Below are 15,275 nucleotides of genomic sequence, written 5' to 3' on the forward strand. Positions count from 1 at the left end.
AGTTATTCTGTTCTGAACACCAAATCCTTTGTTTTTCCAGCAAATGTATTCTAACTAGTTGGTTGAATACAAATATTTGGACTTTATAATTAAAAATGACCTCAAGTTAGCATCAGGTAGCTAGTTAGCTTAGCCAGTTAGCATCAGCTAACAACATTTTTCAAATAGGCTATTAGACTATAATTTTGCAATTCATTATTATTGATTATATTCTTTATCATTTTAAGCTAAATCTGCATGTACTCTGATTTTGCTGTAAATGTGTAAAGCAATTTGCTTTGTAAGACTGGGGGGCAAAACGCCCCTTGGTAGGCTACAAATTTAATGTTTGTTAAAAATCAGCATGAAAACTGGACATTTTTCATAGCCTACTTGGTTTATAATTTATGTCACTGTCACTAAAACTATTATAACTTTTCTAAACACATTTAACTTTTGTTTCACAGAAAAAAAACACACCTTCCTTAAGGGGGGCGTTTCCCCCACTCTACCCTACAGGACCACCACAGTAAGTGTGCAAGTATTCATAATTTTCCTACAAAGGGTTCAATGGGTGAAGTTATTGGTACTGCAAGATAAAAAATAAACCATTTACAGACTCAGTGTTGGATATTCTCATTGTTGTTAGCTTGTAGATGACAGTAAGTGAAAACACCTTTACCTGCTGCTACAAATGCAACAAATATCCTGTGTGTGGAGAAAAAAAAGGATCATTCTGGAACGGGATATTTCAGGTGGGAAAGTTGCGTACAAGTACAACGTGCGCACACACACCAGCCAACTACATTACCCACAATGCTATGCTTCATCTGGACGACGTCGTGGTACGTTTATTGTTGTTGCTATCGATGTTGTTTTTTATCAACTAAAACATATATACTATTAACTTAAATTAAATTTCAGGTTACATAAATGCTATTTTCGGAGGATGAATAAACTATATCTTTTAACCTATGAAACAGGAAGACGTTTCGCTCTTAGCCAATGACTAAACAGCTTGTAGAGACGTCGGATCCCTGGACGATGGAAAAAGGACACAATGCGCTTATAATCCGAAAAAACGTGTATTTTGGTATTTGTATACAAAGGCTACATAAGTGACCTCTTCAAAACACCACCGCATGTTTGATCTATTCAAAGGTAAGACTGGAACTGGAAAATAAGTCGCTGTTTGCAGTTTGCCATGGGCCATTTTAGGGTCGTTTGTCAACGCACTCCTGTTGTGGAGGGGCCCTGTGGGCGCATGACATAATGGGGGGCCGCAAGGGGTAGGTCACTTCAGATTTGCATTGTCCTCGTTCGCAGGGCGCTAGGTTTTGTGTTTGTTGCAAAACTGCAAGCAAAACGTCGTTATATATGGGACTGTAAATTCTTCTTTCTGTCTGAAGTTACAGGCTGCATGTCACTAAGTTCATGCGTGTGACTCAATGAAATTATTATGACTTAACAAATGACAGAGCAGTAATCATTTAGTTCAAATTTAAGCCAGTATTGTTGTTTTTATCGTTTTGTAAAGCAATATTTAGCCTTTAAAATGAGCTAGAGTCTATTAGGATGTACTTAACACAAGTGTGACATTTATTTGTATTTACCCTTTGTTTTATCAAAGTTTTGACGCTATATTTTAAAGTTAAATAAAACATAATAATATGCATTTTTGAAATAAACATTTGTACTATATCTTGATTAAACGAATATGTACGTATATCTTCAGTTTCACAAAAAGTGTCCCTAATGTTTGTCAGCTGCATCAGATACATAGGAAAAACAAAAAAGATGATATCAGGTCCTCTTTAAAAGTTGTTTGGGATTTTCAGATAGTTTCCCTCATTTAAGATGCTTGTATTAGTAGTAGTAACACCACAAAAACAAAATGAATACATGTGTGGGATGCAACATTTGGTTTTGTCAGCACTATAAACTCTCCGATTTTCTTCAGTGGATGGAGACAATAGTCTGCGTGAAACCGTTATGTATTCCCAATTCATTCTTAAAGTAGCGGAATGACTAGATTTATCGATATTTATAATAAACTACATGACAATAGTACACATTTTTATTCAACAGCGTTAACATTACGATTGTTAAAACTGAAAACATAATCAAAGGCACGACAATAGAAGAAGCAGACATACAGTATCTCACAGAAGTGAGTACACCCCTCACATTTTTGTAAATATTTTTATTATATCTTTTCATGTGACAACACTGAAGAAATGACACTTTGCTACAATGTAAAGTAGTGAGTGTACAGCTTGTATAACAGTGTAAATTTGCTGTCCCCTCAAAATAACTCAACACACAGCCATTAATGTCTAAACCGCTGGCCACAAAAGTGAGTACACCCCTAAGTGAAAATGTCCAAATTGGGCCCAATTAGCCATTTTCTCTCCCCGGTGTTGTGTGACTCATTAGTGTTACAAGGTCTCAGGTGTGAATGGTGAATGAGCAGGTGTGTTAAATTTGGTGTTATCGCTCTCACTCTCTCATACTGGTCACTGGAAGTTCAACATGGCACCTCATGGCAAAGAACTCTCTGAGGATCTGAAAAAAATAATTGTTGCTCTACATAAAGATGGCGTAGGCTATAAGAAGATTGCCAAGACCCTGAAACTGAGCTGCAGCACGGTGGCCAAGACCATACAGCGGTTTAACAGGACAGGTTCCACTCAAAACAGGCCTCGCCATGGTCGACCAAAGAAGTTGAGTGCACGTGCTCAGCGTCATATCCAGAGGTTGTGTTTAGGAAATAGACGTATGAGTGCTGCCAGCATTGCTGCAGAGGTTGAAGGGGTGGGGGGGTCAGCCTGTCAGTGCTCGGACCATACGCCGCACACTGCATCAAACTGGTCTGCATGGTTGTAGTCCCAGAAGGAAGCCTCTTCTAAAGATGATGCACAAGAAAGCCCGCAAACAGTTTGCTGAAGACAAGCAGACTAAGGACATGGATTACTGGAACCATGTCCTGTGGTCTGATGAGACCAAGATAAACTTATTTGGTTCAGATGGTGTCAAGCGTGTGTGGCGGCAACCAGGTGAGGAGTACAAAGACAAGTGTGTCTTGCCTACAGTCAAGCATGGTGGTGGGAGTGTCATGGTCTGGGCCTGCATGAGTGCTGCCGGCACTGGGGAGCTACAGTTCATTGAGGGAACCATGAATGCCAACATGTACTGTGACATACTGAAGCAGAGCATGATCCCCTCCCTTCAGAGACTGGGCCGCAGGGCAGTATTCCAACATGATAATGACCCCAAACACACCTCCAAGACGACCACTGCCTTGCTAAAGAAGCTGAGGGTAAAGGTGATGGATTGGCCAAGCATGTCTCCAGACCTAAACCCTATTGAGCATCTCAAGGTCTCTAACATCCACCAGCTCCGTGATGTCGTCATGGAGGAGTGGAAGAGGACTCCAGTGGCAACCTGTGAAGCTCTGGTGTACTCCATGCCCAAGAGGGTTAAGGCAGTGCTGGAAAATAATGGTGGATGCACAAAATATTGACACTTTGGGCCCAATTTGGACATTTTCACTTAGGGGTGTACTCACTTTTGTGGCCAGCAGTTTAGACTTTAATGGCTGTGTGTTGAGTTATTTTGAGGGGACAGCAAATTTACACTGTTTTACAAGCTGTACACTCACTACTTTACATTGTAACAAAGTGTCATTTCTTCAGTGTTGTCACATGAAAAGATATAATAAAATATTTACAAAAATGTGAGGCGTGTACTCACGTCTGTGAGATACTGTAATACAATAACATGTTGAACAGACTGATGGAAAATAATTCTCAGTTTCACGTCACTACTGAATAATCAATGTTTGTATAATGTTATTTCACTGACTCCTTTTCAGTGGAATTTTTGTGTTGTTAACAACCCTAAACATGAAGAAGAAAGCCAATCCACCTCAGCAGACAAAAGGGAAGGACATCAGCAGCAAAGAAACACAGGGGACAACCGCATCTGAGGGGCCAGCGGCGTGTGATGCCATTAAAGACTCTTCACAGGAAAAGATGCATCTGAGATTATCCAAAACTGATAGCTGCTTCTTGAAGTTCTTAAACGAAGACCGGCAGAAGCTGCCGTCATTCTGTGACATAACCGTCACGGTCTGTGAGAAGATGTATCGTGCCCACAAGGTGGTTTTGGCTTTTGGCAGTGGCTATTTTCATGCCAAATTCAGCGAAAACCCTGAACTGCAGCATGTTACCATTGATAACACTGAGGTCTCCACCTTTGAACATTTGCTCAACTTCCTGTACACGTCTGAATTTGACGTTTCAGAAAGCCAGATTCCTGCTTTGGCGGAGACTGCCTGTTTTCTGGACATGATGGAAGCGGTAAACCTTTTAGCAAAGTGGGCGACACCAGCCCATGTTGATGAAGAAAGTGATGTTCTGCAGGTTCCAGCGGAGACTCCCGATGCCCAGACTTCAGCAGGAGCTCAATGCTCTTTTTGCAGTCGTACCTTCTGCTATAAGAAGTCTCTGGAGAATCACCTGGCTAAGACGCACAGCGCTGGTTGCCAAGTTGAGGAAGAGCAAAACATGGCAAGCACATCTGCGGTCACTACACGCAGATCCGCCCGTCAGAGGAGGACCCCTGCTAAATTTGAGAGCCGGGAGAGCGTCCTCTCTGGAAAACCTGGTCAAAAATCTCTAAAGGATGATGCCGCTGCTTTTGAGGAGGAGGAAGAGGATGATGAAAGTGAGGAGGAGCAACAGAATGACCAGGAAGAGCAAAGTAGTAAAGAGGGACGAGAAGAAACGGTCGAGGAGGCAGAATGTGAAGACGGTGAGAAGCAAGAGGAGGAACATGTGGCTGAACGCAGTAAGGCTTTAGAGCAGACTGAAGCCCAGGAGGAGAACGAACCGACGTCCAGCCGTGCTGTTGAGGAGCACAGCCAAGCCACGGAGGTCACAGGTCACGTGTTTCCTGAAGGGCTGGCGCCTGTTATTATCCAGAGCACTAACAAAAAGACTCTCAAGTGTCCCAAATGTGAGAAGACCTTTGATCGCATAGGTGAGCGCTGTGATGATATATTAATAACAACGTTTACCACCATTCAAAAGCTTGGGGTTGGTTTTTATTTATTTATGTATTTATTTATTTTAAAGTCTCTAATGCTCATAGGCGGAGCGTGTGTAAGGCTTCGTCTTCCCCTGGTAATGGGGACTTGGGCCACTAAAAATACCACTAAATTGGACAAAAATGCCCCTGATCAAACAAATTAAATCAATTATGTCTGTTGCTAACAAAGTGAATATGAATAGACAGTGTCTATTTTAAAGTCTCTAATGATCATAGGTGGAGCGTGTGTAAGGCTTCGTCTTCCCCTGGCAATGGGGACTTGGGCCACTAAAAATACCACTAAATTGGACAAAAATGCCCCTGCACAAACAAATTAAATCTATTATGTCTGTTGCTAACAAAGTGAATATGAATAGACCGTGTCTATAGCGGCATTAAATTGAGATCTGCTTATGTTGCACCGTATTTCATTTTAGGCGTTTTACAGTGTTGCGCATTTTAACCAATCACACGCATATCTGTTGAGCTCAGGAATGCAATGGCCAATCAGAAGCGTTCAGATGAGTCATCGTTCAAACTCATCAGTTTTGTTGAGTGCGCACGCGTTCGCTGACTGAATTAGGGACACTTGCGAATTCTTTTTTTGAGAGTGTTTAAACTCGCGATAGATCAATGTTAGTGATAATGTCACTTTCTATATATAATTTATTCGCTCTTTGAATAACCGTGGAAAGGAATCGTTATATAATTATCAATTTCTAACGTTTTTATTCAATTGTAATCACGTTAAATACAAATTCAGTCCCATTAAACTTTTTTTTTTAGCCTACATGACACCCATGTCTGGTTCTTGCCTAAAAAGATGGGTTTATGATGTTTAATACATTTGGCTGCTTTTAGCCTTACTTTTAGCCAGTGCTGTGTGCCGTTGATCAAAAATGCAAAAGAAAATCAAATATTCAATAATAAGTAATATTAAAAAATAATAATATATTTTAAAATATAATTTATTCCTGTGATGCAAAGCTGAATTTTTTAACTTCATTGCTCCAGTCCTCAGTGTCACAAGGTCCCTCAGAAATCATTTTAATATGATTTGCTGCTCAAGAAACACTTTTTACTATTATAAAATTTTGAAACTGTTGTTTCAAAAACAGTTGTGCTGCTTAATATTTGGAACGAAACCATGATATATTTTTTTCATGAGTGTTTAATGAATATAACGTTTAAAAGAACAGCATTTATTTGAAATAGAAGCCATCTGTAACAATGCAAAAACTATAGCATTATTAATTTAGTGTGCTCTTGCTAAATAAAAGTATTTTTTCCAAATAAATAAATAATGAAATAAAATAAACCAAAAAAATCTTACTGATCCCAAGCTTTTGAAAATGCATACTAAGACTTGATTACACCACTTCTATGATCAGCATGTTTTTAATTCCTGTATTAAAATGAATTTTGATATTTTTGGGCAGTATAGTCACAGTTTTACAACTGTTCTAATATCATAAAGAAGAATAAACCTATTAAAATAATTGCATTCTTGAAGAAAACTTTGAGTAGTTTGGCATAGTCTTTTATTATTATAGAAAAAAAATAACAAAATGAATGCATTTTTTGTTGTTGCTGTAATCTGAGACAACTGAGGACAAAAGAGACAACTGTACAAACTGTACAGTTACAGTTGTCTCTGTCCAAGTCATTGCTTTTCTTTTTCCTCATTTTGTAGGTAAATATGAGAGTCACACCAGAGTACATACCGGAGAAAAACCTTTCCAGTGTGACATCTGTCTCCAGTGCTACTCCACCAAATCAATGTGCTCTTGCTAAATAAAAGTATTTTTTCCAAATAAATAATGAAATAAAATAAACCAAAAAAATCTTACTGATCCCAAGCTTTTGAAAATGCATACTAAGACTTGATTACACCACTTCTATGATCAGCATGTTTTTAATTCCGGTATTAAAATTAATTTTGATATTTTTGGGCAGTATAGTCACAGTTTTACAACTGTTCTAATATCATAAAGAAGAAAAAACCTATTAAAATAATTGCATTCTTGAAGAAAACTTTGAGTAGTTTGGCATAGTCTTTTATTATTATAGAAAAAAAATAACAAAATGAATGCATTTTTTGTTGTTGCTGTAATCTGAGACAACTGAGGACAAAAGAGACAACTGTACAAACTGTACAGTTACAGTTGTCTCTGTCCAAGTCATTGCTTTTCTTTTTCCTCATTTTGTAGGTAAATATGAGAGTCACACCAGAGTACATACCGGAGAAAAACCTTTCCAGTGTGACATCTGTCTCCAGTGCTACTCCACCAAATCAAACCTCACTGTGCACAAGAAGAAACACGACAGTGATTCGCCCGTCCAGAGGAAAGAGCACAAGTGCCCCTTCTGCAACAAGCTTCATGCCAGCAAGAAGACTCTCAGCAGACATGTCAAGAGGTGAGTGGGAATCCCTGTCGGTGAGCTTCACCAAACCTGTCCAGAGCATATCCAGCTCATATTCCACAGAAATCAAAAGAAACAAATATGAAAATATAATTCTGCATTTAGAAAATCAAGCCTATTTTATTTATTAAGATTGCTTTTGCATTGCAATGTTAATTTCATGAGCTTGTTTCTCAATAGCATGATGAAAAAAAAAATGTGTGCCGTGCTTATATATTTCTATACCTTTTGCAATTACTTAAACCTTAGATAGCACCACAGAGAAATCCTAGAATGGCTTGGACAATATAAAACAGCAGCTTCTAGAAGTAGTTAAAAATCGTTCCATTTCAAGCAAGCGATTGTTGTGTACTTTGGAATTGAACTCTCCTGTTCCATTTCCAATCATATACTGAGCCAGTTTGAATAGAGAAAACGACTCATTCTCCTGCTTTGTATGTACCGCAGTGAGCATCGACAAAAGAAAGAAAAACAAAGAATTATCTCAGGAGGTCAGACACCATATTATAGCCAGGCATGGACACTCCCAAGGCTACAAGAGCATCTCCAGAGAACTCGATGTTCCTGTTTCCACCATACATAATGTTATCAAGAAGTTTTACGGCAGTGTAGCCAGCCTCACTGGATGTGAAGGGAATGCAGTGCGCCCCAAGCTTTAATAATCAGCAAAAAGTACAACATAAAAACATTACCATGGAGATTTTGGGCATGTGTGTCCATAAGCGTCAAATAATGTAAAAAACTAAATCCTAATGGTCTTCAATTTCTTTGTGTAAAATATCATTTTTGGTTTTCTTTCAATTTTGGAGAGGTGAGAGATGTGACATAAATCAGCAAAATAATTTCAAGAAATGTCTGGTTTATAACATATGTAGCCAATCAGTTTAGTTTCTCCAAAATGGTATTTTTGGACTATACAATAGAAGTTATTTGGAACTGAAACCGTTTTGTGTTCCACATATGAAAGTCATATAGGTTTGCAATGACATGAGGGTAAGTGAATTATGACAGTATTTTGTATATTTGGGGGAGCTATCCCTTTGAGAGATGGCAGGAACATTTTCACAGACTGTGATTAGGAGATTCTACAGTTATTAACATTGTAAATGTAGTAAAAAATTCAAAAATGTAATTTTTAAATGTAATCTACATTTATTAAGCTGTACTTTGCGTTACATTAAATTACCAAAAAAACTAGTTAACACTGCTGCAGCGGCATTTCTAATACTACGGTTAAGGGAGTAACAGGGTTCTCCGTTCTGACAGCCCTATTCAATTTCTATATATTATATAATATATGCTGTTGGAGCCAATGGGATCACGAAAAATGCGTAGCATTCACTCCGATCTGCTTCTGAGATTCCTGGAAATGTCAACCGGGTCCGTTCTTCTGTTTTGTTTACATTATGTTTCCTATTCAGTTTTGGCATGTTCCTGTAGCCATCTATTGGAAAAACATTAACAGAGTCACTTGCTGCCGTTTCCAATACACTTTCAGAGCTGTTGTTTTGGTAATGAAATGTTTCGTCCAACACATTGTCTGCCAACAGATTTCATCCCGACCACCTCCAGGAGTTTCTCTCTCAGAAGAAGAAGAAGAGTGAAGGCTGGAAATGTGACGTGAGTTACTTGCCATGTTATTTGATTTATTTGATGCACTACAAGCAAATGGGCACAATATGCTTTAAAGTCTACATGAAATTCTGTTTTACAGTTGCTTCTATCATTTCTTCCCTGTTAGATCTGTCACAAGACCTTCAGTCGTCGCCCCCATCTGGAGGAGCACATGATCTTGCATTCACAGGACAAACCCTTCAAGTGTGCCTACTGTGACGACTACTTTAAGTCACGATTTGCCCGGTTGAAGCACCAAGAAAAATTCCATTTAGGTAAAGCTTTACCAAAACCTCTATTGTTAATGAACCAGACGAGTTGAACTTGTATTGAGCATTGCTTTAATGTTGACAAAATGTCCAATATCCAGGACCCTTCCCTTGTGACATCTGTGGTCGTCAGTTTAATGACACGGGCAACCGCAAACGTCACATAGAGTGTACACACGGGGGGAAGAGGAAATGGACCTGCTTTCTGTGTGGCAAATCGGTTCGAGAGAGGTAAGAAGCTGCTTTTAGGCAATGATGTTACCAAAACTGTGTGCGAGTGCAGTAATGGTTGGATGTTTTGTTCAAATACAAGCTGCTAATATTCGAAGATATTTTCAGGACAACCCTCAGGGAGCATCTGAGGATCCATAGCGGGGAAAAACCTCACCTGTGCAGCATCTGCGGACAAAGTTTCCGTCACGGAAGCTCCTACAGGTCTGTGAGAGTGTCGAACTACCGTATATTAGGATGGAACGTGGTTTATATGCAAAAAATACATTCTGAGAGCACTTAAATCAACAATATACACAACTTTACTAGTTGTGGTTTTCTTGAAATACATTAGACTTTTTTTGTTTACATTATAGTCTCTTCTGCTTACCAAAGCTGCATTTATTTGATCAAAAATACAGTAAAAACTGTAATATTGTAAACATGATTACAACTTAAAATAACTCTTTACTATTTGAATATGTTTTAAAATGTAATTTGTGATGCAAAGTCACAAGATCCTTCAGAAATCATTCTAATATGCTGATTTGGTGCTTAAATATTATTGAAGCTCTATTTTTTCTTATTATTTTTTTGTGCATTCATTTGAAATAAAGACGTTTTGTAACAACATGCATGTCTTTACTGTTTGTTTAATCCAGTCTTGATCAATATAAGTATATTCAAATATAAGTATTAAAAAAAAGTACTAACACCAAACATTTGAACAAGATTAAAAGTAATTGGTCAGAACATGTCATGTGATAGTGTTATTTATTACCAGTGCCATTGCTGGATTTTGTCTCTTTTTTTCCCCCCCCCAGGCTTCACCTTCGTGTTCATCATGAGGACAAGCGCTATGAATGTGACGAATGCGGCAAAACGTTCATCCGCCACGATCATCTTAAGAAACACAAAAAAATTCACACTGGTGGGGTTTTTTTTGGGATTCAAGATTGAAGTTAGATTTGATTGGTTGTCTCAGAAACCCCATTTATAAATAGTTTTAACATACTATATCATATAAGTTAACATGTCTTTACTGTTTGTTTAATCCAGTCTTGATCAATATAAGTATATTCAAATATAAGTATTAAAAAAAGTACTAACACCAAACATTTGAACAAGATTAAAAGTAATTGGTCAGAACATGTCATGTGATAGTGTTATTTATTACCAGTGCCATTGCTGGATTTTGTCTCTTTTTTTTCCCCCCCCAGGCTTCACCTTCGTGTTCATCATGAGGACAAGCGCTATGAATGTGACGAATGCGGCAAAACGTTCATCCGCCACGATCATCTTAAGAAACACAAAAAAATTCACACTGGTGGGTTTTTTTTTGGGATTCAAGATTGAAGTTAGATTTGATTGGTTGTCTCAGAAACCCCATTTATAAATAGTTTTAACATACTATATCATATAAGTTAATTCAGGTTGCATAATTTTACAGTCTACTGTTTGGCAGCCATTGTGTCAGGAGCACTTCTGTCATGCCCTAAATGTCTCGATGGATGGCCCACTGTTTTAAAACTTCAATTTAATAGAATAGTTCACCCAAAAGTGTAAATTCTGACATCATCTACTCCACATCATGTTGTTCCAAACCTGTATGACTTCGTCTGTGGAACACAAAATAAAAAAATATATTTTGAAGAATGTTGGTAATCAAACTGGTTTCCATTGACTTTCATTGTATGGTCAAAAATATAATGAAAGTCAATGGGAACCAAAATTTTGACTACTAAAATTTTCATTTTTGGGTGGACTATACCTGTAGGGGAAAGTTATTAGTTCACTATTAGACTCTCCATATGAGATGCTTCTTGACTCATGCTAATTAGTGCATGTATGATAAGTCTTGTAACATGTTTTTTGTGTAGGGGAGAGAGCGCACCAGTGTGAAGAGATATTTTGAAGAATGTTGGTAATCAAACTGGTTTCCATTGACTTTCATTGTATGGTCAAAAATATAATGAAAGTCAATGGGAACCAAAATTTTGACTACTAAAATTTTAATTTTTGGGTGGACTATACCTGTTATTAGTTCACTATTAGACTCTCCATATGAGATGCTTCTTGACTCATGCTAATTAGTGCATGTATGATAAGTCTTGTAACATGTTTTTTGTGTAGGGGAGAGAGCGCACCAGTGTGAAGAGTGTGGAAAATGCTTCCGACGTGCCGATCACCTGACTGTCCATTATAAAAGCATTCACCTGGGAGAGAAGATCTGGCGAAGGTATATCAAAATCAGTTTCAGAAACAAATTCTGAACAAATTTGTCAAATTCTGGGTCTGCATTAAAGGTGGGGTAAGTGATTTCTGGTAGCCAATGTTGATATTTCAAATCACCAAAACAAACACGCCCCTACCCCAAAAGGGTCTCGCCCCTATTTTGATAGCTCCGCCCCACACATACATATGCAACCCAGGCAACGATTAGTTCTGTGAAACAAAGCAAAACAAATGTTACTCACCTATCGAGAAGAAACGAAGCAACCTCGGCGTCCGAACGCAGGCTTTCCCGCTCCTTGAGTTCTCTCCAGCGCTGGAAAGAGGATTCGATATACGGGTCCTACTTCATAAATACTATAGAACTCATTATAATCAGTGATGCTGTCTACACTGGATGCGGCGCGACCCGACAAATCCCCGACAGAAAACTGCTGCTGCGTTCTATTTATGACGTATTGACACAAATTTCAAATGATTTTCAACGGTCGCTTTGTCGCGTCCAGTGTAGACAGACTTTAGCTGTTGCAGCGCAGTGGTGCGGTGTAGACATGTTATAAGCCTTCTTTTGTTTCCGCAGACGGTTTCCTCTTTTGTTTTTTTATCCACCATCTCTATCTTGCTGTCGCTCGGCTCTGCTAATGTCCGTCCTGTGCACTGAACGCTCTCTCCTCCACATCATGAGTAGACACGCCCCTTACTGCTGATTGGCTACAAGTTTGTTTTGGTACTCGGCCCGACTAAAGCGTTTTTGAAAAAATACATACCCCACCTTTAAAGGTGTTTCTTGTGTTTGCACTGGTTTTGAGGATGGCATTTCTCAAGACGACGAGAGCATGACTTTAGAGACTGTCATATGTTTGCTGAGAGTGATGAAAGGTTGTGTGCAAAGCCCTTCTATGGAGATGGTTTGGGTGTGTTATATGCACTTATTTAGTATACTCCAAACATTAGAACATGCTTAAAAACAAAGTGTTGTGAACTGAGACCTATTGTTTTTGTGATGATAATGACATTCAGTCTTTATGCAATATAAAACAATGCCTGTAGTTGATGCTGAGCGTGGGATATGTGTGATTTCATGATCATGTACTATATTCTGACAGGTATAAAGCAGTGGTGCATCAATGTCAGGTGTGCAAGAAAGACTTCAGGGGGAAGACCAACCTCGTGTCGCATTTCAGAACACATTCAGGTAAAATACACTACCATTCAGAAGATTGTTTTTTCCCCTGAAAGAAATTATATACTTTTATTCAGCATTAAATTTATCAAAAGTGACAGAAAATACATTTATAACGCACACATTTATAAATGGAGTTTTGAACTTTCAATCGATCAAAGAATCCTTCTGCAAAAGTATTCTTAATAATAAATGTTTCTTGAGAAAATCAGCATATTAGAATGATTTCTGAAGGATCATGTGACAGAAGACTGGTGTAATGATGCTGAAAATTCAGCTTTGATCACAGGAATAAATTACATTTTACAATATATTCAAAAAGAAAACATTTTAAATTGTAATAATATTTAATAATATTGCTGTTTTACTGTATTTTTAATCCGTTTTAATGACTATTAATCAACAATTAGAATCTAACAAACAATACAAAATTGAACTAATAGATATCTCATTTCCCTAGTTGATTTTTTTTTTGTATTACAAGTTTTCTGAAATGTTATGTTAAAATATGCTAATCAAATTCATATGCAAAACAATGCAGAATATGTGCTTTATAAGTGCTAATAAACAGCCAATATGTTAATAATAGGCATGCTAATTAACAACGTCAATTGGTCCCTTTTCTAAAAAACATTGTGTAAAATCAGGCAAACACGTATATGAACAGACAATTTAAGATTATAGATAGGAATAAAAGTCAGGTTTGGTGAATGCATGTGTAGTACTCGAGACCGGTCTTGGTCTTGAGACCAATGTACAGTATATTCATTATAAAAATAACCATATACTAAGAAATATCTTTGATTTTTACCTGTTGCTTGTTTTGTTTTATTTTAAACAATTTTAAGTAATCTTGAGGCCCCCTTGGAAGTTTGTTGAGGCCCCATAATGGGCCCCGGCCCCTGGCTGAGAACAAATTATTTATACTGTTATGCCGGGTCAGAAATTATTGTGAATAATATGAATTGTCTTGGTCTCGGATTAGGTGGTCTTGACTACAACACTCTGCATGTGCTACTGAAGTAGAGATTTCTGGATTTCTGGCTCATGAGAAAAAATAAAATAATTTTGGCTAAACAGCTTTTAAAGATATGTATTGTTGAAATCTATATTGAAATCTACAGGTGCAAATAGACAAAGTGTGATTTAAATGAACACCAAATGAAAAGACAAATAGCTCAAAATAGACCAGTGCATGAAAAAAAAAATCAATGTCTTTGACTGTAATGTCTCGCTTTAAGGGCAAATTGTGACATTTCTGCTCCGCAATTTTTTTTCTGATCCCATATTTTGTTCTCATCAGGTGAGAAACCTCACCGTTGTGTGATCTGCAACCAGACCTTCCGCATCAAGAAGACTTTGACCAAACACATGGTCATTCACTCAGACGTACGTCCGTTCAACTGCCCGCACTGCAGCGCTAGCTTCAAGCGTAAGGACAAGCTGAAGTATCACGTGGATCATGTGCACAGCGGCCGCCCGCTCGAGCAACAACAGCCCAACCTGTCTGCGGCTAGCAAACTGACCGAGCCGCTGCCGTCAAACGAAACGCCCAAAGCCTACCACAACACACCTAAGACCGTGCTGCAGAGTGTGGCGGCTGACATTTGCGTCCCCGTGACGCTCGTCCCCGTCCAGATGACTGAGGAAAGCCATCTTGCCGTGCACGGGACTGTGAGCCAGCAACAGCAGACAGGCTACCAGTCCGCCACTGACCTGGTGTTCTTAGAAAAGTACACCCTCACGCCTCAGCCGACCAACATCGTGCACCCGGTGCGGCCCGAGCAGATGCTGGACCCTCGAGAGCAGTCTTACCTGGGAACGCTCCTGGGACTGGACTCGGCTACAGCTGTGCAAAACATGTCTAGTGCTGAACATACGCATTAATTTGTCACATGAATTCATTTTGGTCATCAGTCTTTGTGCTGTTCTTAAAGGAACACTCCACTATTTTTGAAAATAGGCTCATTTTCCAACTCCCCTAGAGTTAAACAGTTTAGTTTTACCGTTTTCAAATCCATTCAGCCGATCTCCGGGTCTGGCGGTAGCACTTTTAGCTGTAGCTTAGCATAGATCATTGAATCTGATTAGACCGTTAGCATCTCGCTCAAAAATGACCAAAGAGTTTCTATATTTTTCCTATTTAAAACTTGACTCTTCTGTAGTTACATCGTGTACTAAGACCGACGGAAAATGAAAAGTTGCGATTTTCTAGACCGATATGGCTAGGAACTATACTCTCATTCCGGCGTAATAATCAAGGAACTTTGCTG

The 15,275-nt window shown here is 38.5% G+C and overlaps 1 protein-coding gene across 3 annotated transcripts; it reads left to right on the forward strand.

The window, feature by feature from the left end:
* The first annotated feature begins 761 nt into the window (after positions 1 to 761).
* zbtb41 (zinc finger and BTB domain containing 41) lies at positions 762 to 14,979 on the forward strand. Of its 3 annotated transcripts, XM_016283640.1 has the most exons (13): positions 762 to 824; positions 963 to 1,140; positions 3,854 to 5,022; positions 6,764 to 6,845; positions 7,363 to 7,488; positions 9,045 to 9,114; positions 9,236 to 9,383; positions 9,479 to 9,608; positions 9,717 to 9,812; positions 10,412 to 10,518; positions 11,721 to 11,826; positions 12,926 to 13,014; positions 14,306 to 14,979. In XM_016283640.1, exons 3-13 carry the CDS (start codon positions 3,885 to 3,887, stop codon positions 14,887 to 14,889), a joined length of 2,676 nt encoding a protein of 891 aa, XP_016139126.1. In that variant the 5' UTR covers positions 762 to 824; positions 963 to 1,140; positions 3,854 to 3,884; the 3' UTR covers positions 14,890 to 14,979. The 3 variants fall into 3 exon arrangements, with proteins under 3 accessions (XP_016139126.1, XP_016139125.1, XP_016139127.1); XM_016283639.1 differs by lacking the exon at positions 762 to 824 and having other exon boundaries at positions 916 to 1,140; XM_016283641.1 differs by lacking the exons at positions 762 to 824; positions 6,764 to 6,845 and having other exon boundaries at positions 916 to 1,140; positions 7,281 to 7,488.
* Positions 14,980 to 15,275: the final 296 nt, after the last annotated feature.

This window comes from Sinocyclocheilus grahami, unplaced genomic scaffold, assembly GCF_001515645.1.
Source record: "Sinocyclocheilus grahami isolate Dianchi unplaced genomic scaffold, SAMN03320097.WGS_v1.1 scaffold176.1, whole genome shotgun sequence".
NCBI lineage: Eukaryota > Metazoa > Chordata > Actinopteri > Cypriniformes > Cyprinidae > Sinocyclocheilus > Sinocyclocheilus grahami.